Genomic DNA, 26,174 nt, shown 5'->3' with positions numbered 1-26,174 from the left:
TAGTATTTTGTTTTATTGTGGATGAAGTGAAATGTATCAAATGTGTGACAAAATATTTTATTGTTAAACACAACACAACAAATTAATATGAACAAAGTTAGCCAACTGTCTTTATTCCTATGAAAACATGTAGTGATTTCTATACAAATAATCAAAAGGTTACCATGACAACCAAATACTGGATCATAGCATCCCAAACTGCTGGACATTTGGCTGCTAAAACAAAACTGTAATTAACCTGGTTTACATTATTTTCAACAACAAAAACAAGATTAAAACAAAAGCAATAAACAAAATTACTGCAGATTTTATTTCACATATGTATGATTATATTCTTCATTTTATGAATGCAACATCAGGGATCTGGCCTTCAGTCTGGAAAAAGAAAGAAAAAAAGTAGTTTAGGATATTGCTATAAAAATGATCACACCTGTACAGAATTAAATAAGTCAATATAAATCATGTTACCTTTAACTGTGTGAAGACTTCTGCTGCTCTGTTGAAATCCCACTCGTTGTCTTGCAGACACCTGTGGCAGAGAACAAGTGTTTAAATGTTTTGGATTAAGTGGATAAATTACATCATGTCAACACTACATGCACAAAAACAAGACTTACTTTTGGGACCATTCCAGGTTCATGCCAGACTTTTGTGAGAAGGCTGTAAGCATCTCCTGCTGCTGGGCAGTGAGGACAGGGACGGGGCTGGAAGATGGGGTCGGGGCAGGAGCCACGAAGGCGCGGCGGATCTCCTCCGTTGTAGCCATTCTGATAAAAAGCTGGTCGTTCACGATACACAAACTGTGGCCCCAAGAGAAACACAGACCATGCTTCAGGTATTTTAGGAGGATGACAACTTCCTCCTCTTGACTTATGTGCACAATCTACCGTTAGGTTCACCTGCCACAAACACTTAATCACAAGGTTATTAGGTTCACTGTGCTAAAACCAGTTAACTACACCTGCTGAGCAATAAGTCCTATTTTTAAGTGTTATAGAAATGTTGGTATTAGACTTCATTAGCTAATTAACTGGCAACTTGAGTGTACTTTTGGTCCCAATGTTAATCAAATAAAGGAATCAAAAATACTGAATCTTTTCATTTAGACCTGTGCTGCTCAGGTGACAATCTGAGTGACTGGATATTTGAGAAAATAAATACTTTAATGCTATCAGAAACTGCATTTGTAAATGAATTTAAATACATTGTAAACTGTTCAATAAAGACAGAAATGGAAAAAACTCTCAACTGTTTTGAAGTCAGTGATTTTGGCAGAGAAAGCTTTTTAATCATAAAGCTTCTAAGACAGGGATGTTTGTCCTCATGTCCAACTCATTTTCTTGCTGTTGCTTAGAAACAGGCACTTCCACAGGGAACAGAGGTGGACAACAGGAAGGTGATAAAAACCACTGGGGGCTCACTAAACTTACCCTGAACCCCCTGCTGGGACTGTGATGAAAACTCGAGAGAAGGCCATGGTGGAGTCTCGGGATTTACCATCAACAGCAACTGAAAAACACACACAACACAAATTAGTAACAAAGTCAACATCACTTGCAGCGGATGAGAAACACATTTAAAATCACAATGAGCAAACAACTCACCTTCTTTGAAGACTCCGCTCACTGTGAATGACAGTAGTGTGTTCTGTAAATGGAAAACATGTTTGCAGAATTAATAAAGAGAAATGATTCACAGTGGGAGGAAGAGATTGATGACAAAACATGAACTTACTGTATAGGTGTTAACGTCGACAGTAAAGGAGGCGATGTCGTGTTGAGTTTTGGGCAGCTCGTTGAGGAAAGCCACCACGTTCAGTCGCGTGTGCTTCAGCAGTCGAAATCTCATTGCTGGTGAGATCCAGAGAAGGAAAAAGTTAAATTACAAAACATTTCAGTCTAATAATGACACCATGACAGGTCATGAGCCTGATGGGTAAACTCACTGGAGTCTTTGATCCTCTTCAGGTTTCGACTGTCTTTGTGATACTCTCCAAGACTGCTCCTAAAATCAGAGGAGAGAGACACATGGAATCAACATGAACACAGAAAAAAAAACAAAAAAAAAAAGAAAACTACACATCACATTCCTTCATGTGTTAATCAGTGTTGTTACATGTGATCAGAAGTGTGTTACCTGGATGGGTTCTGGGAGGAGTAAGGTGTTGTGAGGGATAACGATGCGCCATCATGATAAGCATCCAGAAGAGGCTGTCTGTCCCCTGAGTCGTATATACTGTAGTATCTGCAACGCAATCACATCACACAAGTTAGTGTCTGTGATTATTTCTTTCCCACAAACCTTTGTATGGAAATTAATTTGTATTAAAAGAAGTACTTGTTTACAAGCCATTAGCTGTGTCACATTACCTATGCATTAACCCTGGAAATCAGGCATAAATCACTATTAACTGTTGATAAAAAGGTAGAAACTCACTGTTGTAAGAAGCGAAGGATGAGAGCCTTGATTTCATCTGAGCAAAAACAGCTGCCCTGGATTGTCAAATAGAAAAACATTTGTCAGTTACATAAAGACTGAGTGAAGGAGCTTAAACTTACATATCTGAAATAAACTACTAACAAAATCAGCACCTTGGAAAGGTCAAACTGAATGTCCCAAACACCAGAGGACATCAGGAATATGTCAGTTTGAGTAAAAATACAACAATTTACAATTTATCACATGAGATAAAACCAGTAACCTTGCAGGGGGGGATAGTGGTGGGTGTTTCCACATCAAATCCAATTGGCGCGGGGAGGTCATAACCATCCTGAAAAGGGAAGCACACATGAAGATACATGAGACATTAATTAGCACTGGTGGATCCCTCTGCCAGTATACCACAGCATTGAGCTTCAGCTACTACTCATGAACATTAAAAACTAATAAAAATGTGAACTGTTCAACAATGCACCAGAACAGTATCAATGAAGTGTATGGTCTATATTTTTGTATGCATGACTGTTCCCATTAGGCCACAAAGCCTACCACTGTTATGACGTTTGCAATGTTCTCTAAATACATAAAGATAGTGGAATGCCAACTACTCCTTGAAAAAAAAAAAAAAACAAAGACCTTCAACCTCTGATTTTTCATTATGCATTTACATTCAGTGTAGTTCAATCGCAACCAATGTAATGTAACATAAAAGAAAGGAAGCTGATCAGGACTCACCAGTTTGAGAAGCCGGGGAAACCTTTGCCGCACAGCACTGGTACAGGAACAAAAACCAAGAGAAGGAAGGTTATCATCACAAACGAGCCCACACACAGATCAGATCATGTTCAACACTTTGATACCACTGTCAGTCACATCTGCTGACCCACTTATGCCATTTTGCGTCTGTCAGCTGCTGTAATTTTGAGCCGATGCACTGTCATGAACAATTGGGAGAATACAGTCATATACAGATACCTGAAAATAAGTAACTACAACCAGTGCCTCAAGGGATTTATTCTTTTTGTATACAAGTAAAGGGACAAATGGACTATCATACACACTCATCCTCCCTTCAGTTTCACTCTGTGCTCTTTGACAGTTCTCCCGCCCCAAAGTGTACTTACCAGCAGGTATACTCACCCTCTCCCCCAACATGGAGATAAACACAGATCTGACATTGGGGGGGGAGCAACACAAGCACACTTTTCTGGGAGCACACATACAAACATGCAGAGACCCATGATCTACCAGACTGTGCTGGAAAACGGCGAACACATCCACATGTAATTAGTAAAATAAAGAGGTTATGGTTTGCTGGGAGAGAGGTGGCCGCCAGTCTCGTGTTTACCTCCCCCCCAGACTCAGGCCAAGATGTTGGGGAGCGGATGAATCTACGCCACCACAAAACAAAACAGGGTCTGGGTAAGAAATGAAAATAACGTAAAATGCACACAGACGCTAGCACAAGTAATCTAACATTCAGAGGTGGTGCCAATCGTTATTCATCATGTGAGTGAGTTTGTTGGTGTCTGGGCCCATGATTATCAGCAAAGAAAGGCAACCTGAGAACAGAGCAGAACAAAAAAGAGGACAGCTGATCTCAGACTGAGATGGACCCAGCAGTCCCCACTACTCATCCCCACTAGCCTTTCCCTGCTGTATCAACAAAGGAGTTATCAGTATCTCACAGCCACTGTGGATTCTGAAGAGATGGGTCTTCGTGCACTTGTTGTAAACTGGACTTCATGCTGTTCATTTAGCTTTATTTGGGCCCCAAACCTCTGGTTACAGAGCGACTGGGATATCATTTGACTAAAGTAATAAATTATCTACTCTGGTCTCTTTGTTTAATATTTGAGCTTTTTGTACTGGTCACAGCCATCACAAACTGGAAGAGGAAGTGTTTTTCACTTTTTCGTTTCACTTATTTCGGGCAAAACTGAACTTCAATTTCCAGTTCAGAACATATTTTCCTCAGAAGTTATTTAAGACCAAACTCTCCACTTCATTCACTGAAAGACAGAGGCCTGTTTTAGGCCAAATAGAACAAACTTGGTGGAAGAGACAGACTGTCTTTTCTTTTTGGCTCATCATTGGCCATTGATAATGACACATATCCCCCTCTGCCTCAGCCCAATGGCTTTTCCTGTGGACTCCCGTCCTCTTGATTCCTTCCCCGTCACGTTCTTTGTGAGTCAAAGCTCACAGGGACTGAGGCCGAGTAATCGTGACTGTGCCTGCCTTAGGTTGTCCCAGGGTTTCGAGGTGGGATCTTACCCGTCATGGGCTATCCAGCCTTCCATACTCGCCTGACACAGGGGGCCAGGTGGGCGAGGGTGCTACGAGGGGATGGGAATCATTGGCTGTTGATTTTCTTTGTTTCATCCAAACATTTGTCAAGACAACTGTGGATTGCCCTCTCTTCAATAAACAACCTACACTGTTGCACAGTACTGCTCAAGAAACGGTTTTTGGATTCATATTTCTGAAAGCAGTTCACAGTAGATTGTGTGAGAAGAGTCACGCGGCGTGTCTTCTTTTTTTTTTAAAAAAGTGCTTCTTTTCAGAGTTTTATCTTTCAGCAGCTGTGTGGTGGCAGTTTACAGCAGTTTATAGGATAACTAACCAGGATGTCAGCAGGGGAGTGCTGGGTGCAGCATCACTGAGAACCATAAAAGACCATAAAAGATACCAAAGCTTGAAAGGATGTCCCACAGAGAAGCTGAATAACTGGCAGAGAGAAGATGGCTGTTCAAACTGTGGAGTTTAAAGCAAGCTGAAAGGAAACTGTGGAACTGCATCATGGTAACATGGTCCTCTCAGCAACTTTAAGAATTAGGAAATGTTTAGTTTGCAGGGTGAAAAGGAAATATTAATCAAATGAGAAGAAACATGTAAAACAAAGACAAAAGAGAATAATTTAAGCTAACTGCAGATTAATTGATGTGTCATCTCTCATACAGTATACACAAATACAGGAAGTTAACTAAATGTCAGCTGGCTCTGCTTGGTCCTTAAGTTCAGTCTTGACTGTTGAAGAAACTGTTATTGTACAGGCATCTTACACACACAAACGCTTGTTTGATCTTCCTTTGTAGCAGACTGTAGCATGCTTACTCTACAACCATAGTTGCACAAAAACAGTCACACCACTATGTCTCTTTCATAAAAGCTTCTCCCCTCACCCCCCAAAATCACTGACTGACCTGATGTATGAGGCCTGATCCTTGAAGTAGAGACACAGAGGGTTCTTGTTCAGCCACAGCTCTGCCAGCTTCAGGCCTTTCACCTTGTCCAGCTCTCGGTCTGACTTCAGCTGGGCGACCCCATGAAAACAGAGCAAAACAGTGTGAGGAGGTGGATTTAAAACAAACAAACAAACAAACAAACAACAACAACGTTCAGTAATTATTCTACATCAACTGAGCAGCCAGTCTCACCTCATTGTGGGAAAGATTGAGGGTCTTCAGATTAGGCACCTTGGTAACCAATTCAGCAAGTTCATCCAGTTTGTGAATACGGTTGTTGCTTAGATTCAAGCACGTAAGCTGTCAACAATAAAAGGATGTATGAGTAAGCACATTCAACACTTAATATGGAAGCAGCTTGTGTGCACCTACATAATGACAATAGTAAATAGTTTGTCACTCATCCACTGTATTAATGTTACCTCTGGAATGTTTTCTTCAATGATTCTGATGACAGCTTCCATGTGTGTCTTTCGATTCAAGGTTACTTCAATTTTTTGGGACACAAGGTCTGTCACACAAAACAAAATTAACAATTAACAAATATTCCAGGTTGGAAAATGATTCAATATAAACATCAGTCAAAACAAAGCAATAAAATAAAGCTGTGCAAGGTTCAAATACACCACCAGATTGCCTGTACCATCTATTGAATCCCAATTGTAAAACAAGACTGCAGCGACCATTTACTTAGGGCATACATAGACTAGATGTCTAGGAGGAGAATTAGAGAGTATTATTACCTGGGTCTGTTCGGATGTTGTTTAAGTCGAGTGCTTGCTGGGAGCCATCGAAACGCTTTGCCATGCATTGCTGTGAAAGATGACACAACAACATGAGAGGCCATATCTGAACAGCAAAACATTAAGAGAAACTTCCTCACATTCATGTTGATGGGGTTAAAAGGGCAGCAGGAAAGGGGGGAAAAAAGGCAGGCATTGAAAGTCTGTGCCTGAGAAGACTGTGCACTCAAAATTTCATTCAGATTATATTACCAATTCATTCATTTCCAAATCGCCTTTAACCTCTGCCAAATCAAGTTCAAAGCTGACCATACACTGATCATTTGAGTAAATACAAATGACCCTTATGGACAAAAATCACTCAACATTTTAAGTCAGAATATTTTTCTCAGTGATGTTGATCTACTTTTTAGTTATTGGACACCAAGTTCAATTTTGACCACAGCAGATAGTTTATTACTTCCTCTAGCTCACCTTCAGGTGCTCCAAGTGCTCAGGCTTCAGGTCAGAGAGGAGGAAGGAGGGTGGAGCGCTGGAGTTGGCATGTACCTCCACCTTCAGGGAACAAACATTAGGTGGCAAGAGAGAGATTAGTAAACAGTGATATACCATGGACATGTTGAGTTTTAGATGTGTGCTTCTTGGTTGTGTCAAAGTAGATGGTATATGAACTTCATAAAAGTGCTGGCATGATCTACAAGCTGCAGGTACCAGTGTAGCATGTTACATAATCTGATGATGTGACTGAAAAACTGATGGTTAAGGATAATGGACTGTAGCAAAACAAGTTAGATTACTCTGACATACCTTATAACCATCTGTGTCTGTGATCTTGTGAGAACATTTGCGTAAAGCAGTGGCAGCGGATAGATCATCCACGTAGAAATGTGCCCTGTCATGGTCAACATGGTACTGGAAGAATGAGGGAGAAAGAAAGACACAATTAAGATCCACCTGTACAAAGACATTGTCAGAAAACCAAACCCCTCCTCAAAATCAAGCACAATAACTCTCAGTGAATCAGAATCAAAATCCAATCTATGATACAATTATAAAGTAAACCATGAGACTGGAAGCTCATTTACATACAGATCACATCAAATCTCATCAGTTGTTTTGCAATTAGTGAACGTTTACATGGATAAGACAGTGCTGAACCTCACCTGTACAGGTGTGAAGGGAACTGAACAGATATTCTGAAGAGCTGTCAATAACCATTTCTTGTCATATTTTCTTCCGTGTGGTATCTGTCAAACAAACAAAATATGATCTCCTGTAAAAGGTCACAAGGTAACCTGAATGTCCTGTGATGACTATTATTAATACGCACCGTTACTTTGGACCACCCCGACTGATTTCTCCCTCCTCCTCCACTGCTGCTTCCTCCACCTCGGTCTCCTCTGAAGCCACCGCCGCCTCCTCCTCCTCTACCACCTCCCACTTTGCCTTGTCGCCTGTCTCGGTCAAACCGTCCATCTCCTTTCCGAAAAGGTCTTCCATATGGGTTGCTAAAGAAGACAAAACAAAGGCCTATATTAAAACAATTCTCCTCTAGCCGGTGTCCACCAGAGGAACTTTTCCAGGAACCTCTGAAACTTCACCTGTGGAGGAACCAAAGTCAAGCCATAGTTCCCCTGAAAAAGTTCCTGCAACTGAAGCTGAGTTTTTGAGGTGTCTCTAATTTTTTATGCAACTAGCAAAGAGTAAACCTTTTTTTTGTATTGCTGTGATTCTTTATCTGATACACACAGACTCTTCATCACAGTGCCACTAAAAGTCTTCAATGTGTATGGAGAAAAAAAAATCCTGTTTTCACTGTGAACAGTCTTGTTTACACTAAATGTTTCTCACCTGACCTTAGGGGTTAACAAACATTCTGAATGTAATTCTACCTGAACATAGTTTTCCCTTTCACAGTACAATCTTCCACAGTAGACTGCACGAGGACGGTCATGCTGAAAGTGCTTCCTCTCAGAGTTTTTTATATCAGCAGCAGTGTGGTGGCATTTTACAGCAGTTTATGTTATAACTAACAAGGATATCAATAGAGGAGTGCTGACAGCCTAAGAATCTGCTGCCCTTTGCCGCCCCCTTATAATCCCATAATTTACAGTAAGCAGGCATCCCTAAAAGGTAAAACAGTATTTAAAACGCATGAATGGCGTAAGAGTCACCACTAGGTTCAAATAAAGCAGCGATAAGACGACAATGATAAAATAGTTAAACAAATGAAGTTAACTGAGCTCCATTCTCTTTCACAGTCTCACTTGTGTTTGGTCTCTCTAGGGTATTTTCAGAGAGGGTAGATAAGTAAGAGTGGTTTTCATATTCTGCATCGTACAAGGTTCTTATGGTGAAACTGGTCAAATTGTCCTACTTTCTCTTCCTGTGACTGACTTAAGTAAAGTAGAAACTGTCTGCAGGTGTTTAAATTAAGTCAATTTCCCAGCAGTTTAAACATATCATTCTTGCACTTCAAGAAAAAAAAACATATTTTGGCATCTACACTTCTCTAAGCCATTTTTATAAAGTGAGGTTAATCAAAACCCACTATATCAAACATGATGATAAAGTTAAACTACATACAATGCATAAACAACACACTGGTTGTAGTCAGCCATACTTACAATCTGTGCTGAGAGCTGTTGTCTTGAGAGCTGTCACTCATAGTCACATCTCCATCAGTATCTTCAAGCCTAGACCGTGGTCCAGGACCTCCAAAGCCACCTGGGTGGCCTCCCCTCTGGCGGTCCCTGCGGGACCTGTCATATGACCGACCCTTGTGGGAACCTCGGCCTTTGCGGCTGCGAAACTGTGGTGCAGTTCTATCATCATGCTCTGAGAAAAGGAACAGAACAAGGTCAGTCACAAAACATATATGATCAAATACAAAAAATTAAGCCTAGCCAAAGTTATACAATACTGTGAACAGAAAACACAAGATGAGGGTTAAATATATTAGATAATGCCCTGTTATAAGACACTTTCAATTTATACATGGAACCACAAACCTCTTGAAGTGTTTGCAGTCTATAAACTGGAAAGAAACCTACATATTTTAAATGCCACGATTTTAAAAACAGAATCTTTAGCAAATCTTAATGATACTTACTCATGTGTTTATGCATATTACAAAATACTGGCCCTCCATGTTAAGAGTGTGAGTAACACATGCTATAGGATGGGACATCCCTTACTGACCTCTGCAGTGACTGTATTCAGTATACTCATAAGACTGTAATTTATATTCTAATTCTTGTATTCATAATAAAAAGTACTAATAGTAAAGTACTGGGTAAAACCATGTGTTTGTAAAGTGGCATAATTAGATCACCAGGCTGCCTTAAATAATTTTACCTCCTACGACCGTGAAATCAGTGTTCCTGACCTCTCTCTTCACCATAAAGTCTCCACGGTCTGAAGAAAAATGGTAAAAGTAGCAGAGATGTAAGGTTAACGCTGTAGTGAAGAGGGTTTCTTACCGTTGTAGTAATGCCCGCCATCCGCCATATTTCTCGAATAGTGTTACACAGAGGGGAAAAAAACAACAAAAACATACACGCACGAGCCTGAGAGGAAAAAACAATAATATCGGTTTCTCTCTTTTATAAAACACAATGGTTAGGCTGCGGAAGCAACTCCTACATCCCGAGTGGGTCAGAGGAAAAGACAAAGGCGAGCACGACCTGATAGCAGGGAGTGCTCTTTAACCAGCTGTTAGCCAGGCTAGCCTCTCCCTGCTCCGACTGCGCGTTGACGAGAAGACAGAGGAAGTACTACTTTTACACAATTTGACCTTCCGGGGCAAGAAAATGGCGCGGTCAATTTAAAAAAAAAAAAAAAAAAAAAAACAGTCGAAAGTAAAACTGTGAAAAAATTAAACTCACACTACATATCCATCCAAAAGTCCGTTGAGGACTTCGCTAACGTACAGTTTAACTCATACTAAAGTTAGCCGTTAGCTTCATTCGGCAGTTAAAGGAGGAAGTTGAGTATATTACAAATATTAAATAATATAAATATTAAACGATCGATTTTTCTACCGCGTATTGTTGTGTTTAAAATCACAGTCTTAATGCTGTTTAAACCCAACTTTTAGATTTGTAAAACATTTAATGTAATCAAAGAAAAAAAATTTCAATTTTGTAAACCCACCCTGACCGAAACAAACCAGGTCTAGATCAAAAACCATTGTACTTGGACTTGTCAAATCTTGATACGTTTCAGATTTGTGAAATCTTTATCCAATAATTACCAATCTAACTGTAGTGGTTTGGGGTCTAGACCTTGTCTACTGTGGTCTGGATGGGGGAAAAGCAGTAAGTCTAGATAAAATGTGGTTTTTAATCTAGACCTGGTCTGGTGTGGGTTGATTGGGAAAATGTAACCGCCAAATCGGCTGCTAACCTCGGCGTCCTTAGCTTAACCTACCTGGAAGTTTTCGGGAACATATGTAATTATACCGCCAACGGGGAGGCATAATGTTCAGGTGTCTGACCACTGAATTCGTTACTGGTCGACAATAAATACACCGTTGACTGTTAAAAAACCACCAGGCTGTATGTTTCCTCACAGACACGGACGAAGGATGAGCAGCTGTCTTTGCAGTGAGCCCTCAGTTTGTCCGCTGGTTGTCATGGTGACACAGTGAAAATGTACCAACATAAAATCAGCAGAGGAACAGAAAACTAAACGACACAACGGATCATCTTCAAAGTTTTGCCTGCAAGAAACTACAACTGTATTCAAACTGTTTTTCAAAAATTGTGGCATTGCTGTTTTTACTTGAGTAAAAGAAATGAATACTTCTTCCACCCCTGAGGTGTGTTAGGTACACCCAATCAAAACAAACGTAGTCTAATAGAACAGTCCTGCAATAAATCCTCCTTCATTGACTGTAATAAAGTGTACTGACAGGTCTTTCTTGTCCACCCTATTGGCTCAGTAACAGAAATACTTCTCTTTTCTGTATGATGCAGTACAGGTCAACAACAAAATTAACTGCAGCCTGCGAAATGACATGAGTTGAAGCAACACCTCTGAAACAGTTTCAACAAAAATCCTCATAAAGAGAGGATTTATTGCAGGGCTGTTGTATTAGACTGTTAGTTTTTAGCTGGGTGTTCCTAATACACTGAAAACTGAGTGTATATTTATGTTAGCCACGAATAGTAGATACTGAAAGTAACAAGAAAAAAACTTTTGTTGTAAATTCCACATTATAAAATGTACTCTAATAAAGTCCCAGGGTCCACCCAGTCAAGAAAAGACAGCATTAAACACTATACAAGCTCAATTTCTCACAAAATGTAAATAAAAGCAGGTGAATATAGTGATACAGGTAAAATTTAAGATAATTAAGTGTTGTTTATTTTCAAATATTTAACATTTGACCTATATTATTATCCCCATGAGACTTCGCCCTGTCCAAGTATGTGTAAACACCCGAAATGAATCCATACCGGTCTAATTTACCCGTCTAGGAGAACCAGTCTGACCTGAGACACAAGCTCAAAACACAGATTAAATTAATGTTATCACTCACCGGCGTTCAGCACACGTGTCACCACAGCCAGGTTGGGATAACTTCTTCGGAATAAAGTCCCCTGGTTCATCCGGAAAGCCCCGTCAAACTTAACCTTTAAAGAAACTGTCATAAACTTACTGTGTCGTTTAAGAAACACTCCAAAGTAAAACCACCATGCGTCGAATTGGTTTAGTTGAGCAGAATTGTAAATTTAAGCTTTTTTACGACTTCACCTCAGACAGGTGAACTTTACGTTCGTGTAAGCTTTAGCTAGCTGTTAGCGTTAGCATCCCGGCGGACTCACAGACACAACTCGACAGACTAAGACTAATTTCTGTTTCCTTAGTAATATAATTAGTGATGACACGGAGAACACCTGCCTGCTGTCTGCTGATCTCTCCGGTTGTGTCAGTCAGGCGGTTCATCCCGCCTAGTTTTCCTCTTTCCCCCAGCACGAACAACAACATGGCGCCGCCTGGTGGACACTTAGAGGATTGAAATGACTGGCATCAGAGGGCACTGCGTTTTAACTCGATAGAACACACTTTAGAAATAAACCTCGCCTTCCACCAGGTTCTAATGTTTTGTTGGAACTTTGTAGATTGTGGCTCTGCTGAATTCTGTTGAATATTTTTACTCCTCCACATATATTGCTAATGCTTTTTCCCCCACAGAGACACTATTTCCTAATGATTTCTCTGAGGTTTCCAGGAAATAACCATGTAATTTGGTATTAATTACAGGAAAAATAAAGTTGTAAAATACATTGCATTGTTATAGATAAAACCAGTGATTTCCAGTCTTTCTGCTAAAATACTAATATTTAATTTGGTCATTTTATGTTTGATATATTTGATCTGCGGATGTAGTACAGATACAGTACCATACCGACTGTTTGCTTACTTTCCTCTTGTTTGTAGTTTCCTGTATATATCCGTGATCTGTTGGTGATTTAATATGAAACAATGGGGGTGCATTGTTTTCATATTAGTATTAGTGATGTAAATACACAAAAACTGAACAAAGCCTTCATTGTTTATTTCACATAGCTTGGACCACCTGATATGTGAAGGTGTTTTGTATCATTTAACTGTACACGGCCTTTAAGACTAACACACAACATTTCAGCTGCAGCATATGGAAATAATTCAGGCACCAGATATGAATATCACAACATCTATTGGCATCTACGGTCTAAGACAGACTCACTTACAGGTAAGGCATGAGGCTGTTCAACCATAGTGTGTGTTTGTGTTTGTGTGTGATTCATTATTCAAACAAATAAGCCTATCATATGTTTCAACACAGGTGAGATCTTTGGGTTTTTGCAGAACAACCCAACAATTAACAAAAAACAGCTCATCAGCATTGTGTTAAGAAATCAGCAGATAAAGAACCTTTGTATTTTTGGTCCTTTACAAAATGATTAAAAAAAGGAAATAAAATGGAGAAAAAGTCTCTGAGTGTGTAACAACAACACTGTCTCTACTGTTACAGTATGTACATGCCAGATGTACCACATCACATTTCTATGGATTTTAGCTGAACTGAAATACCTTGTTCTTCCTCAACCTGTGAGCACATAAACAAATCCTCCTCTGGTGTCTCTTCCAGCAAATGAAATGAGACAACAGTTCAAAGTGTAACAGCCAGGTCTCCAGGTCTCAACCACAACCCTCCGTCTGCTCATGTAACACTCTTCTCCTCTCCACTGCTGTCCTCCTGCTGCCAGGAGACCACGCTGATGGCCTGCGCCAGAGAAGTGATGAGGGAGGTCAGGCCGATGAGGTAGCCGTCCTCCCTGCTCCCCTCAGCCCACGGGACATTGTGCCGGAGTTTGCTTGTGTCGGGCGCAGGGGTTGTCTTCCCAAAGTCTATCATCCACACACTGGCCTTGCTGCTGTGGTCGTGGACGAAGAGAAGTGAGCTGCCAATCACCTGGTCAGGTCAAACATATGAATAAATGTAGATTCATTATAGGATATTATATAGCATGAATTTTAGTGAGGTGAAGATAAACTGGATCAGCGAAAAGACCTTTAGGCTCAATGCGGTCTCATGAATTCTTTACAGATCAATCTTTTATTGCATTAGCTCATATTTCAAATCCTCATTCTTCACTTCATCCAGAATCATTTCAAGTAGAATTTAACACAAAAAAGGGGGAAGAGTTGTCTTTCTAAACCAACCTCATGGGTTCTGAAAAATGGTGAATTTGTCAGTGCATCGCTCAGAGCCAGGAGTCTGGAGTGGTAGGCTTTCTGAGGGCAGACAGGGAAACACAGAGGAGAGTCAAACATCTGTGATTTAGTGTTAACACGGGGTAAAACGTCTGTGTGAAAAACTGAGGAGAGGAGGCATCAAATGTAAAAACAACAGTGGCAGAGACTGTGGCGGTAAACAGAGAAAACTAAGAGAATGAGAAAGTTGTTTAAATTTCCATTTCTTATCAGGTCTTGTTTTGTCTTAAAAATCATTGTAGTAGCTCTGTGCTAATATACAGATACAGTGAATCATAGCACTTCCCCACGAGAGAGCAACTGGAAACTGGACAAAAATCCGATTTTCATCTCATTTCAGATTTGGTGGAGTGATTTTTATTCTGTCTGTTTTCATTAGGTTCAGTTTACTATATCCATTTTTAAATCAGGATAGATGGAATACTGAAGTTTTAGCAGCAAGAAGAGAACAGATCCTCTCTCTTTCAGGAATACATTCACACAGTCACACACAATCATACCTGGTTTCAGATGTAGTTTTTTGTTCAGCATTGCAGTGTGATTAAGGGCAGCTTTTTTTTTTTTTTTTTTTTAGGTAAGAGCAGTGTAATGTAACTGGTGTTTCTAGGATAGACAGAACTGACCAGGATGCCCAGCTGACTCCTGGTGAAGTAGAGCAAGGCCTCAGTGACCTGAGCTAAAGTCAGAATTTTCCTGAAGTCCCGTTGGACACTGCCATCCTCCATCTGACTCACACAGACAAAAACACAACAGCAAAGACACGACACATACAAAAACAGGTCAGGTAATTCTGGTTATCAGGAGCTGTGCTGTGATTTTTCTGGCCGTCACTCCTACCATGATGCCCTCTATCCTGAAGCCCAGTGTGGATGTGGAGCTGGTTGTGTCCCTCCACTGAAGGTAGCGCCACTTAGTCACACCTTTCTGTGCGTGTTCCTCCGCTGACGGAGCTGATGGGTCTATTTTCACCATCTTCTGGTACATGTCATTTCTCAGGGTGGCTTTGGTCCGAGCTTTGACCAGCTCCTCCTCCTGGTAAGTCCTAACAAGGAAATTTCCATATAGTACACTGTGTAGAAAAACACACTGCTACATGGAAAAAACAGTGTTTACTGTGTTTGTATAATGTGAGCACTGTTGTTTTATTTTTGAGCAGCCACACCAGAGGCCTATTACTTCTATAAATGCACAAAAAACAATCCAGCAAACACTTACTACTCCTTGTGCCATAAATGAAAAAAACTTGATTGTAAAAGTGTTAATTCAGTTGTGAGCACTACAAAATATCACATATACAAGCTAATATGAAATAAATAAATGAAAGCCACTCAGCTGAATGTACTGTACTTTCTCTAATCAGAGCCAGAAAACTCTCACACCTACCTGACTCCCATCTTGCAGTCCATGATAACGGGTCGCCTCAGGCCGCTCAGCAGGTCCTCCAGGCGGATATAGCAGTGCTCCCCCCTGGTGACCATGCCATGGTACTGCGGGACAAAGGGTCTCAGTGGGTCTCTCATCAGGCAGTCCAGACAGTTTGCCTCCACCTCACTGTACAGTTTCAGCACCTCCCCTCCCTCACTCAGCTGGAAGTTACCTGGTTATACCAGCAGTGATGGGAGGAAAAAGAAAAATGATTATGATTCTACAGGATGTAACATCTGATTTCAGGCTCAATCACTAACACTAGTGTTACTAACTGTGAATTCAATCTTCCCCAAAGCTTGACATTGCTTAGTTGTGTGATTTTCCTGTTATAACTTAAGTGAATAATTATGTCTATATGTTGTAAAGATGACAAGTCCTTTCTAATGAAACCTGGTCTAAAATACACAGAATAAACTTAAAATGTATGGTGGTCAAGCTAAAACAAAGATAGTCTTAGATAGTACTATTCACATACGAGGCAGTGTGGACTGTACAGTTATTGGCAGTGTAGAGAAACACATGCAGCAGTGCAAGCACTGTAGATACCGACTGTACTGAAAGCATCAGAAACACAAAGAGATCAGTCGGACACTTAAATCCTTTGGATGTTTGATCACTAAGGTGTAGTTTTTGTAATTGTCTGGTTTAGATGAACTGTAACACACGTGCCTTGATGTCCAGCCAGCTGGACCCATGAGCTCTGCCGCCGCAGCGAAAAGTGCATCATGGTCAGGTAGGTTTTCCAGGAGCGGCACTGTAGTACAAAAAAGGAGCAGGTTATATAGTTGTCTTTATGTCTACATGAATGTTCAGTAGTTACCCATCATCCATTTTCCACATGGGCTCCTCTGTTCTGTTAAAAAGTTACCATTTCTTTGCACAAACAAATTAATTTCTCTTTTTGAGGAAAACCTGCTAAAACATGCCATAAAGACTCTTCACAGTCTGAGAATACATCTGAGACTGAGAGACATTTTTTGGTGCACATTATGCAGTCAGAACACCACATAGGTCTTCAGTGTACGTCAGCAAACTGTTACAAACGTCAGTACTTTTGGTGTTTACAAACAGCACATTCCTCAACAGTTATGAGCTGCTTTGTATATACACAAAACAGTGGCCAATAGACACAGGCATGGCATTGAAAAATGGGGAAAAAAAAAAACAAAACATGGGAGGCTACAGCAGACCTGAGCATGCTCAGTAGAGACACTGTTTCAAAATGACAAGTTTGTACATCCAGATGTTACAGATGTCTCATTCATGTGTAAAAGTTTTCACCTCTGATTCAGTCATTATACATCACTGCTCAGTGTCTGACAATACTAACAGACTGACCACAGTACACTGAGAAACTGAGCATCTACTCCCTAGTCCTCCCCCAACTGTCTGCTCTCCTCTACTTCCATATCTGTTGCAGCAGTAGCAGCCAGGCATGCAAACAGCATTCAAATCTGACCTTGTCAAAGTCCTCTTTCAAGCCCATGCAAATCACCTGGACCGCAGGTGCAAAGAACAGTTGAGAAACATAGTTGTAAGCCTTCCATGGAAAACCAGAGTGACCAGTGCTCAGAAAATGTAGCATATGTGTTTATCTTTAGTCATTCTCACCTTCCTGAGCGTCTTCCTCTTTTTCCCAACATCCTCTCCCTCGCTGAAGACCTCGTCGCTCTCCGGTGAGGAGAGGTTGATGGAGGAGCAGGAGGAAGTGGAGGAGGAGGAGTGCAAAAGCTTGGAGAGGATTGGATGTGGGGTGGACCACTGATGTGTTGTGGAGCCCCCTCTCACACCTGGCAGCTCCTCACCCCCCTCATCCTTCCCCTCAAGGGTTTCCCCGCTCCCCTCGTTCTCCCCCTCCGCTACAGGCATGGAAGATCTCTTCCTCCCTTCACCCCCCTCTTCTTTTATCTCTGCTTCAAGACTTGTGTTTCTGCTCCTCCAGTGTTTCCACACACTGTTTGAGCCCCCTTCCCTTCCCTTATCGTCACACTCCCTTTCTCTTCCAGTCTCCTCCACTCTTCTTTTCCCACTCCACCTTCCTCTCTCCCATCTGTCTGTGTCGGCCTCGTAGCTTCCCCCTAACCTCTCCTTCCTCCTCGCCCTCCATTTTGCCTTCACTTCATTACTCGCACACCTTGGAGTCAGCTCTACATCTTCTTTCCTCTCCGTGCCTTGGACGACCTCATTCCCATCCTCCTTCTTAACCTCATTATGTGTGAGACGCTGCTGGTGAGGGACACCTGTCTCTGAGTTGTGCTCATTGTCCCACTCTCCATCTGCTCCTAATCCACCTATACACTGGTTGTAAGGAGGGAAGCTCTTCATCCACTGGAGTCTGGGCCTGGGTCTGACTCTGACCTTCCTGCAGCTGCTGGAGGGGCCTTCACTGATCGTCAGGTGTTGGTGGGTCTCGTCCGACAGCCTGGCAGAAAAGTCATTATCCGTCTTTTGCTTATTCTCCATCTCCGTCTTCACTCCTTCCATGTGGTTATCATGTGTCGTATCTGTCTTTGTGTCCATTGTAGAGCATAGGTGGTGAATCTACTCCATGAGTACAACATGTGCTTGTACAAAACAGACAGGAAATGTTAACAAGAGGTGCACAGTTTTGAATACGTTTGAGGAAATGCATTTACAAGTCTAAACGCCCCTTTAACACAGACTCAGCAATATTTCTACTCTTTCTCAAAACAACATAAAAGGTCACACCGTATGTGTCAAACTTACCTGTGCTTTCCACCCGTTAGTTTTCAGTGACAGGAAAGCTCCGTGCCTGTCAGTGCATTTCATCTCTCTCTCTCATTCTCTCTGCCTGGTGCCTTATTTTGCATGCAGTGACGTTATTAAGTTTCCAAAGCTTCACCCAGAGCCACTGACGCTGCTGGAATTCAGCCAACTGTGCCCTTAGGGTCAGGAGGACATCCAGGAATGACACTGGCCTGTGTCAGATAGCAGGGTGGAAACAGAGTAAGGTGTCCTCCCACCAAATATGAGTGAGTGTGTATTTTGTGGGTTAAGTGTTTTAGAGTCATGTTTTCTGACTACACAAAACATTAAACAAATAGCCTGATGGACATCTTTAAAAGGCTTTATTGCAGCAGGTAAACAGAGTATACTTTACTGTGAATAGGCAGGTAAGTAATGCACATTTTGGCGTAAAACACAATCAATTTAAGATATTTTTGTACCTTAAAAGAAGATGCAGATTTTGCCTCGCATGCTTTAATCAAGATTTTACATTTTGGTCAGTTGACAAGTGAGTAGACAACATTTACATTTTAAAGTGACATTTCAGGCAGCATGATAGTAATATTGCTATATATAAATACAGATAAAATATATGACGCAACAATAACCATGAAAATGTGACATAATTAGATACACTTTTAAAACTCAGCTCATTACCAAGAAATGTTCCTTTATCCTGTTTCGCTTAATAGAGTTTATTCAGGCCAAGTAATTCAACAGCTTTTATTTCACAACAACGATTTTTACCAGGGAGTGTTTTATTTGAAAACTCTTTGTCAAGTGAGACAAACAAGACAGAGACAAACTGGCTGTGCACTCACTCAGAACAAAGCAACAGCTGGTTTACATAACTGACTCTGCCTTGTTTCTCTTTTACTGACAGACGTAGACTGTGATGAAAATGTTATGAATTAAATGGGTCATTAGTGAGAATATGATTGCAAAATAAAAACTTTGGAAAGGATGTTTTGAAATGAAAACTGCTGGAATGAAAAAGACCTGCAACAAAGACCAAATAAGCTGAGCATTTAAAATTATATCAGTATTTATTTCAATGTTGAACACTTGGGGCCTCCAGTAAACACCAGGTCAGGGCTATGAGGTGTAACAAAAAGGAACTGACAGTGAGAAATTTGTATGGAGTGATGAGGTTTCAGCTGTGGCAGTCGCTGTCGTAATCGTAAATCACATGTTTTACTTGAAAGGTAAAATACCAGTAGGATCCAGGCACATGATGTAAAGTGGAAATGGCTATTTTAAAGATCAAACAGCTCAAACAGAGCAGCTCAGGTCAATCCTCTGCATATCTCTCAGTGTAGTATGGCTCTCTCTGAGTCATTTTCAACCACATATCACTCCTAAATCTTCACCATCACGCCTCGCTATCAGGATCGCCCTCTGCACTTCCTCCCTCCCTCGCCTTTATTAATGTGATCAGGCTGCCTCTGTTTCGTTTATTTCGACCTGACCAAGTGTATTTCTGTTCTGCAGCTCTGTGCTGTCGCCAAAGTGCAAAGCCTCTCTGAGCCTCTCCCGGCTCAGGTTTGTGGGGGTTATCTGGAGAGGACCCAGCAGCTCTGCCGTACCTGTCAAAGAATTTGTTTCTGCTGTCAAACACGCTATAACACACTCACGTTGTCAGTACCAAGTGACTGATGCTGATAGCTCAAATAATATTACATTCCTATGTGCCTTTGTGAGTGTGTCTGTGTTATTTATGTGTACCCGCTGCAACATCTCTTTCATCCTCTTGCTGGTTGTTTTCCCTCTCTGACTCCAGTCCATCTGCTCTGATCTGTAAACAAGGAGCAAAAACAAGCACTCAGAGGCAGCTGAGTCTGAGCTGTGACACCAGAGGGGATTGTGGGAATAATTGCACACTTGTTTAAACACACTCATGAACTGCAGCTAAAGACAGGATGCTGTGTGCAGTAAGCTGAGTGTTGTCTTGACCTCCTCTCACCTGCTCTGGTTTCCATTCAATTCTCAGCAGCAGCCTCATGTAGCTGAAGACGAAGAGGACGCTGAGGAAGATGAAATTACTGGACACGCCCACCAGGGCTGATATGACAGGGAAGTAGAACAACAAGTATCTGACGAAAGGACAAGAAAAATGTCACTGCAGGTGTTGTAACACGATGAGTACTTTCTCTAAATTTCCACTTCAGTTGATTATTTCCTGTAATTCCCTTCAGCAACCCACAGAGATTACATCACTGTGTGTGAGGTGTGATTGTAGGTGGATGCATTTGTTTCCATTTAAGAAAAAGTGAGTCTCTATTACTCAAAACAGAAAATGTCTTGTGGTTGCACCTGTTGCATTCTAGCCTTTTGAGGCTGCTGCTCACACTGGTGAGTGTCGTGTTGAGTCGTTTTAAATGGAGTAAACCCAAAACTTGATGTTTAATGGGACTGCTAAAACATATTTTGTATCATATGTACTGGAAATATCTTAAAGTAATGGCTCATAATCAACATTTAGACACTTATCCGATGGGAAAAACTCTTAACTTATAGCTTTAGGTTAATAGAATATGTGAATAGGTTGATAGAATATAGTTTTCTTTGTGGTGTTTCATCAACAGAGAAATCTAACTATCAGACCTATGATACAGCTATGGTGTACTGTTTCCGCTGATTGTTCAGTGATTCTCACCTTAAGCCAGTAAAATGAGCGTGAATGTACAACTCAGACGAGTAGATCTGAACCTTGCTGGACAGGATCTCGATGACAGCTGTGTCCGAGGGGGCGTACTGAACATGAAGAAAAACTTATTGGGTAGGCCAAAACAAAATCATTGTTGGATTTTCAAGCACACTTGCAACACATGCCCTTACTACTCACAAAGCAGTGAACCACTCACGGGGTCGTCTGTGTAGTCGGAGAAGAGCTCCACCTCCAGCACTTGTTTCTGCTCGGTGACTCCGGTCAAAAAGGCTGGGAGGAACAGCATTGTTCCCAGGTTCCTCAGCAGGTTTGAGCGGTATCGCAGCATGCTCTGACAACAACATAACAAAACAGTGACAATAACAACACACACAATAACCTGACAATAACACACTACAAGAAATCTTTTTAATCAGTCCTCTGGGATTTATTTATCCTCTCTTTCCTCACAAACGTGTGATATCCAGAGGATGTTTACAGTAATGGGATGATGAATATTTAGGAAATGATGATTGATGTTGACATGGTCTCAGTTTAATGAACACCACCAAAAGCACCAAAAGTTTATTACTTCAGTGACCTACACTGACATCCCCTCCACATCTAAATTCACCAAGTACCCGTATCAGTTATTATTTCACATATTCATGCCATCATCTCATTCAGCGGAGCGCAGAGCAGGGTTTCTGTGTCGGTGGAGCTCTGCGGGAAGCATGAGCAGCTCTAATCTGGCTCTGACCAGGCTGTGTGATTAGGAGGTTATTGTTGCCTCAGTGCCATACTCACAAAGCGAGAGCTGGAGGCGGACAGCAGTTGTCTTGCCTGAGAAACACACAGCAAAGCAACAGTGAATCACTGGAGTTTGCAGGAATGAGTAATGAAGCACTGTTTGATTGTATGAAGCCACCTGGGAGCTGAGCAAATCTCAGTGCAACTCACAGAGCGAGCAGAGGAGGCGACGTGGCCTCCATCCCGAGAGAAACAGGTTGTCCGGATCATGAACATCCCCAGCTCCTGATTGGCCGGGGACTCAGGCATCTCCAGCTGCAGGGAGATCCGATAGGCCTGGCCAAACGTCAGAACCTGAATACATGTTTTAAAAAGATTACACCTCTCCTGCAGATGCAAAGACTAGATACATGGATAGATGCATACACACACATGCTCATACATACATGTTTCTTGTTCCTCATTAGAGAGATGTTGGCCACTGGATAAGAGCACAGAAAAGAGGTGGAAGATTCACAGTTTGTCCTACACACAAAAATAAGAGTAAAAGCAAAAGAGAGGGAATAAAACACACAGTAACTACAGTCCTGATGTGTGTTGTCCTGATTCAGCATACACACCTGTAGTAATAGTGCACAGGTGCTGAAAAGGTGGCCTTGGGCATGTAAGAGTAGTAGAAGCTCCCATATAAAAAGGTAGCAAGCCAGAGGAGCAGCGAGACGACAGAGAACACAGCAAAGCCCTGCACAACTCTCTGACGGATACGTGACATCGCCGTGACGACAGCACTCTGCAGCCTCAGCAGTGCCAGACCGGCGAGGGCCGATGGTTCTCCAACTTCTTCTGAACCCGAGTGACTTTCTCGATCCATAAAATCTAAAAAATCAACAGACAATGAAGATAACAGAACCTTTTGAAAAACAGATTAGGACAAGGTTTACCAAGAAATAAAGATAGATAGTGTGTTAAGGCATAAAAAAAATAACATAAAGGTGATTGTCTAGATGTAATAAAAAGGAGTGTTCTGACTCAATGAAGTTCCATGATCACTGAGAAAACCTTTTCCCTGAGAAAAAGACACACTGAGCATTGTAGACAGTCACAAAAACTCAGTGTTGCTGCTGATAGTATGATATGAGGATCCTGAAGACACAAGTCATTACATTCATAACACTGAGAACTGAAAAACCACTGCGTCCAATCTCAGTCACAAGCAGAGGCCTTTCACATCAGATGACTCCAAACTGTGTCACTGGCCAACTGATGTGAACTCTGACTGTATTACATGTAACTAGAAGTAATGAGGACGTTTGTATCGGATGCTTTGGCATAATATATCCCATGCAGAGTAGTAAAAGTAATATGGTTTAATATGATCGTTAAAAGAGGAAGGGAGATGTAGCTTGCTCAACACATAAATGAGCACTCTCATGTAAACTTTCAGATAAAGAGTTATGTTGCGACAGTACAGAGATAATAAAGCATTTTTAGCTCAATATCCAAAAACAAAACTTCAAGAGAACAGCCTAATTAAGTCACCCATGTGGTATCCAACAACATGCCTGCAACATTAATCTGTCTCACTATAAAAAAAACCAAAAAACTCACCTCTGGTTTCTGTTGGCCAACTGTGAGCTGTTTGGAAATCACTTCTCCTTTCCCTGAAGCGTCTTGATCCACAGCGTGACACTGACTTGATGAAATGTTGAGAACAGAAAACCCCTCCAATAATTTATCCTGAGCTCATAAAAAACTGTCAGTGGACAGGGTTTGGTCCATCCCACATGAAGAGAGATGCTGCTGCCAACTGGAGCAGAGTTCTCAGTGATGAACATGACACTGTCGGCAGGGACGAGGCTTGAGGACTAGAGTTTATACTTTAAAAATATGTACTTTGCAGGCTGTGTGACTTTATTACACCAGGTTCCCCTGGACATAAAGCCAGACTATGTTGTTTATATTCAGGAGACAGAAAACAAATGTACGCACATTTTGCCAATGTACTTTTACTTCTGTAGGCTTTTGAGTACAGGACTTTTACTTGTAATTGAGTATTTTTACATTATGGTGTTGATATTTTAGCAAAAGATCTGAATACAACACTGCAAACTGAGATATGTGCTGTGTCATAAAGGAGTTGAAGAAAACACACCTCAGCACTGACACCACTCTAAAACGCAAGATAATGGCTCAATGTACAGGAAAGAGAAACACGAAGAATAAATAGAACAATAGTTTCAACACAGGAAGTGAGTAAAACAACGTCTAACCGAGGGGAGGCGGCATTTCCTGGCAGCACAGAAAACAACCGCCAAACTATCCTCCAGCGTAGAAGAAGACGCTTTACGTCATCACGCAGCGACTGGCGCCATCTACAGAGAAGTTTACATCCATGCAGAAAGGTAACGGTTAGTTTTCTTAAAACGCTTTTTAAGTCATAAATAACATGGTTAATAACGTTTTACAGGAACCGAGAAACATGCTAATATGACAACTTCATAAATAGTGGAGACGTGCTGTTTATTTTAGAGAAAGTGTGAACTGTTTGTTGTCACGCACAGCTGCAGATAGTAAATATAGATTTTATTATTCATATTAATAAGCGGTCAGTACTGTGTTTACAGTCAGTACGAGTAATAGAGCTACAGTTGGTCATTATTTAGATTTTGAGAAGCTTTATATTAGGGAGTCTTAAAGTAGTCGCGGATTATTTTTCTATTGATTCAGTTCAGTTTAAACAGAATGCTATTTGTTGTCACTCGCGTGTTTTGTCCTCCTCTGTCTTCTGGTTGCAGGATGTCTTGTAACACCAGCGTTACTCGTGTTCATGTGTCATCGGTGGGACAGGCACAGAAAGCTCCAGTCCACCTAATGCCTTGTGAGATAGAGCACAACGGGTCGGCCCAGGTCTCACAGTACTTGAGTGCTACCACAAAAGACCGCAAATACGGTACACTCACTGTCAGATTTAGCAAAGTTTAAAGACTCTCTACCAGATAAAACCCATAAAAATAATCACACTAGGACACACTGATGAGTCTCCAATAACTGTCCTTTGTGCATTTCCACCGTTACAGAGAAAACAGTGTCATTCAGAGGGCGTGGCCTGAAGGGGCAGGAGCTCAGCTGTCCGCAGGGCTACACTGGCCTGGTGCTGAAAGAGATCAACAAGCCCGGCTCTGACCAAGAGGTAAACACCACTGATCAGCTGACCAGCAGTCTGGGTCAATCAAACATGAGGCACTGAGTGCATGGGGAAAAAAATCTGATGAGTAGCTGTGTGGGTGAAGAAGAAAGACTCTCAGCCGCTACGGAGAGTGTTCGCAAACTGTGATATCAGCCAAAGGGGGGGTTATTACTTTTGTACATGCCACAATTTATTTCTATTTTTTAAATTATGAAACATAAAGTATCTGTGCATTGACATTTCAAGAAAGGCTATTTGCTGCAGGGGTTGTGTTTACAGTTTTCACAAAATATGCAATTTACCCATAGTTGCCCAAACTTAATGCATAATTGACTGTGTTTGTCTGTGTGTCCAGGACAGGAACAGTGAAGGTATCCTCTGTGTTTGACAAGCTGACTTACTGGAACCTGGAGACTCCTCCAAACTCTGATGACACAATTGTGATGGCCATGGATTGGCCAGAACTGGCTGAAGCAGTGAGTGTGTTTTTGTTTTTTGTTTTTTTTAACATCAGATGATCCTGGTACACTGATTTTCCTGTGAGGGGATAATCAGAACCTCATCCAGCAAATAACATTTACTATCAGTAATTTGAAACAACACATTAGTTTCTGTCACATAAGCAAAAGTGATGTTAAAATTAAAAACTTTGACAGTTTGTGTCTTCCAGTTCACATACAAATAATCTGTACGATTAGTAGATGTGATGCAGTTCAATTAAATATGGATTCTCTGGTCGGCAGATGTGCTGTTGGAGCAGCGTTGTGGCACCCTCCTTTTTATTGTTTCTCTTCATTTTAACATAATGACAGAAACAGTTATATTTACAACAATATTTAATCAGAATATCATTTGTTTGGAAATACAAGGACACAGAGGCAGACAGATTTGTCGGTGGATGCTGATGTTTGTCTCTTAACAGATCCACGGGCCAGTAGAGGACTGAAGAGAGATACAACTTCCAGATGAAAGAAGCCACAGCGGTGTCACCTCACCGTGTTAGGAATGAAATATACAGTTTACCGGTCACTTGCCACAGTCAGTGATGAGACTTAAGAAATGCTAACCAGATTATGATACTGGTGCAGAGCAATAAGTAACAGGTGTTATGTTGATATTTTTGTATGATATGTTGTTTTGTAGTGAAATAAAGAAAAAGAAAAGATCATGTTGACTGACCAACCTGTGCATTGTGTGATTCACTGAAACATTACAAT

The 26,174-nt window shown here is 41.2% G+C and overlaps 4 protein-coding genes across 9 annotated transcripts; 1 reads left to right on the top strand and 3 right to left on the bottom strand.

The window, feature by feature from the left end:
- Positions 1 to 41: 41 nt before the first annotated feature.
- On the bottom strand, positions 42 to 12,464 carry nxf1a (nuclear RNA export factor 1a). Of its 4 annotated transcripts, none has more exons than XM_018660314.2 (23): positions 12,338 to 12,464; positions 11,976 to 12,069; positions 9,788 to 9,847; positions 9,058 to 9,268; positions 7,761 to 7,938; positions 7,594 to 7,677; positions 7,238 to 7,342; positions 6,905 to 6,985; positions 6,431 to 6,500; positions 6,110 to 6,198; positions 5,880 to 5,987; positions 5,646 to 5,755; positions 3,175 to 3,211; positions 2,702 to 2,770; positions 2,437 to 2,492; positions 2,137 to 2,244; positions 1,946 to 2,004; positions 1,735 to 1,850; positions 1,605 to 1,647; positions 1,431 to 1,509; positions 618 to 800; positions 469 to 529; positions 42 to 375 (listed from the first exon to the last, which is right to left on the bottom strand). In XM_018660314.2, the coding sequence occupies exons 1-23, from the start codon at positions 12,422 to 12,424 to the stop codon at positions 337 to 339; spliced, it is 2,127 nt and encodes a 708-aa protein (XP_018515830.1). In that variant the 5' UTR covers positions 12,425 to 12,464; the 3' UTR covers positions 42 to 336. The 4 variants fall into 4 exon arrangements, with proteins under 4 accessions (XP_018515830.1, XP_018515831.1, XP_018515832.1 ...); XM_018660315.2 differs by lacking the exon at positions 12,338 to 12,464 and adding an exon at positions 12,191 to 12,309; XM_018660316.2 differs by lacking the exons at positions 11,976 to 12,069; positions 12,338 to 12,464 and adding an exon at positions 10,862 to 11,046.
- A 510-nt stretch (positions 12,465 to 12,974) lies between these two features.
- On the bottom strand, positions 12,975 to 18,454 carry si:ch73-22a13.3 (inositol-trisphosphate 3-kinase B). Its single transcript, XM_018660319.2, has 8 exons — positions 18,353 to 18,454; positions 17,237 to 18,189; positions 16,295 to 16,379; positions 15,581 to 15,794; positions 15,035 to 15,239; positions 14,821 to 14,922; positions 14,147 to 14,218; positions 12,975 to 13,895 (listed from the first exon to the last, which is right to left on the bottom strand). The coding sequence occupies exons 2-8, from the start codon at positions 18,143 to 18,145 to the stop codon at positions 13,644 to 13,646; spliced, it is 1,839 nt and encodes a 612-aa protein (XP_018515835.1). The 5' UTR covers positions 18,146 to 18,189; positions 18,353 to 18,454; the 3' UTR covers positions 12,975 to 13,643.
- Positions 18,455 to 18,697: 243 nt separating this feature from the next.
- Positions 18,698 to 23,534, bottom strand: LOC108872561 (seipin). Of its 3 annotated transcripts, XM_018660320.2 has the most exons (10): positions 23,379 to 23,534; positions 22,391 to 22,646; positions 22,217 to 22,295; positions 21,981 to 22,124; positions 21,828 to 21,863; positions 21,238 to 21,372; positions 21,030 to 21,127; positions 20,337 to 20,466; positions 20,099 to 20,168; positions 18,698 to 19,959 (listed from the first exon to the last, which is right to left on the bottom strand). In XM_018660320.2, exons 2-10 carry the CDS (start codon positions 22,639 to 22,641, stop codon positions 19,808 to 19,810), a joined length of 1,095 nt encoding a protein of 364 aa, XP_018515836.1. In that variant the 5' UTR covers positions 22,642 to 22,646; positions 23,379 to 23,534; the 3' UTR covers positions 18,698 to 19,807. The 3 variants fall into 3 exon arrangements, with proteins under 3 accessions (XP_018515836.1, XP_050928402.1, XP_050928403.1); XM_051072445.1 differs by lacking the exon at positions 21,828 to 21,863; XM_051072446.1 differs by lacking the exon at positions 23,379 to 23,534 and having other exon boundaries at positions 22,217 to 22,251; positions 22,391 to 22,608.
- Positions 23,535 to 24,015: 481 nt separating this feature from the next.
- Positions 24,016 to 26,139, top strand: rnaseh2c (ribonuclease H2, subunit C). The gene is made up of 5 exons (XM_018660329.2): positions 24,016 to 24,172; positions 24,566 to 24,720; positions 24,848 to 24,988; positions 25,318 to 25,433; positions 25,880 to 26,139. The coding sequence occupies exons 2-5, from the start codon at positions 24,567 to 24,569 to the stop codon at positions 25,901 to 25,903; spliced, it is 435 nt and encodes a 144-aa protein (XP_018515845.1). The 5' UTR covers positions 24,016 to 24,172; position 24,566; the 3' UTR covers positions 25,904 to 26,139.
- Positions 26,140 to 26,174: the final 35 nt, after the last annotated feature.

Source organism: Lates calcarifer, linkage group LG8, assembly GCF_001640805.2.
Source record: "Lates calcarifer isolate ASB-BC8 linkage group LG8, TLL_Latcal_v3, whole genome shotgun sequence".
Taxonomy (NCBI): Eukaryota; Metazoa; Chordata; class Actinopteri; family Centropomidae; genus Lates; species Lates calcarifer.
This window is presented reverse-complemented; position numbering and strand designations above follow the sequence as displayed.

Excerpts from the sequence above, each read along its gene's own strand:
- rnaseh2c (XM_018660329.2), top strand. The coding sequence starts at position 24,567 with ATGTCTTGTAACACCAGCGTTACTCGTGTTCATGTGTCATCGGTGGGA. Across the intron at positions 24,721-24,847 it reads CACAAAAGACCGCAAATACG|AGAAAACAGTGTCATTCAGA; the intron begins GTACACTCACTG and ends CCACCGTTACAG. Across the intron at positions 25,434-25,879 it reads GGCCAGAACTGGCTGAAGCA|ATCCACGGGCCAGTAGAGGA; the intron begins GTGAGTGTGTTT and ends GTCTCTTAACAG.
- LOC108872561 (XM_018660320.2), bottom strand. The coding sequence starts at position 22,641 with ATGGATCGAGAAAGTCACTCGGGTTCAGAAGAAGTTGGAGAACCATCG. Across the intron at positions 22,296-22,390 it reads CCTGTGCACTATTACTACAG|GACAAACTGTGAATCTTCCA; the intron begins GTGTGTATGCTG and ends TTTTGTGTGTAG. Across the intron at positions 21,373-21,827 it reads CCGCCTCCAGCTCTCGCTTT|AGCATGCTGCGATACCGCTC; the intron begins GTGAGTATGGCA and ends TGTTGTTGTCAG.
- nxf1a (XM_018660314.2), bottom strand. The coding sequence starts at position 12,424 with ATGTTGTTGTTCGTGCTGGGGGAAAGAGGAAAACTAGGCGGGATGAAC. Across the intron at positions 7,343-7,593 it reads TTCCCTTCACACCTGTACAG|TACCATGTTGACCATGACAG; the intron begins GTGAGGTTCAGC and ends TCATTCTTCCAG. Across the intron at positions 5,988-6,109 it reads TTGAAGAAAACATTCCAGAG|CTTACGTGCTTGAATCTAAG; the intron begins GTAACATTAATA and ends TATTGTTGACAG.
- si:ch73-22a13.3 (XM_018660319.2), bottom strand. The coding sequence starts at position 18,145 with ATGGACACAAAGACAGATACGACACATGATAACCACATGGAAGGAGTG. Across the intron at positions 14,923-15,034 it reads TCAGGATAGAGGGCATCATG|ATGGAGGATGGCAGTGTCCA; the intron begins GTAGGAGTGACG and ends TGTGTGAGTCAG. Across the intron at positions 14,219-14,820 it reads GGAGTCAGCTGGGCATCCTG|AAAGCCTACCACTCCAGACT; the intron begins GTCAGTTCTGTC and ends GTCTGCCCTCAG.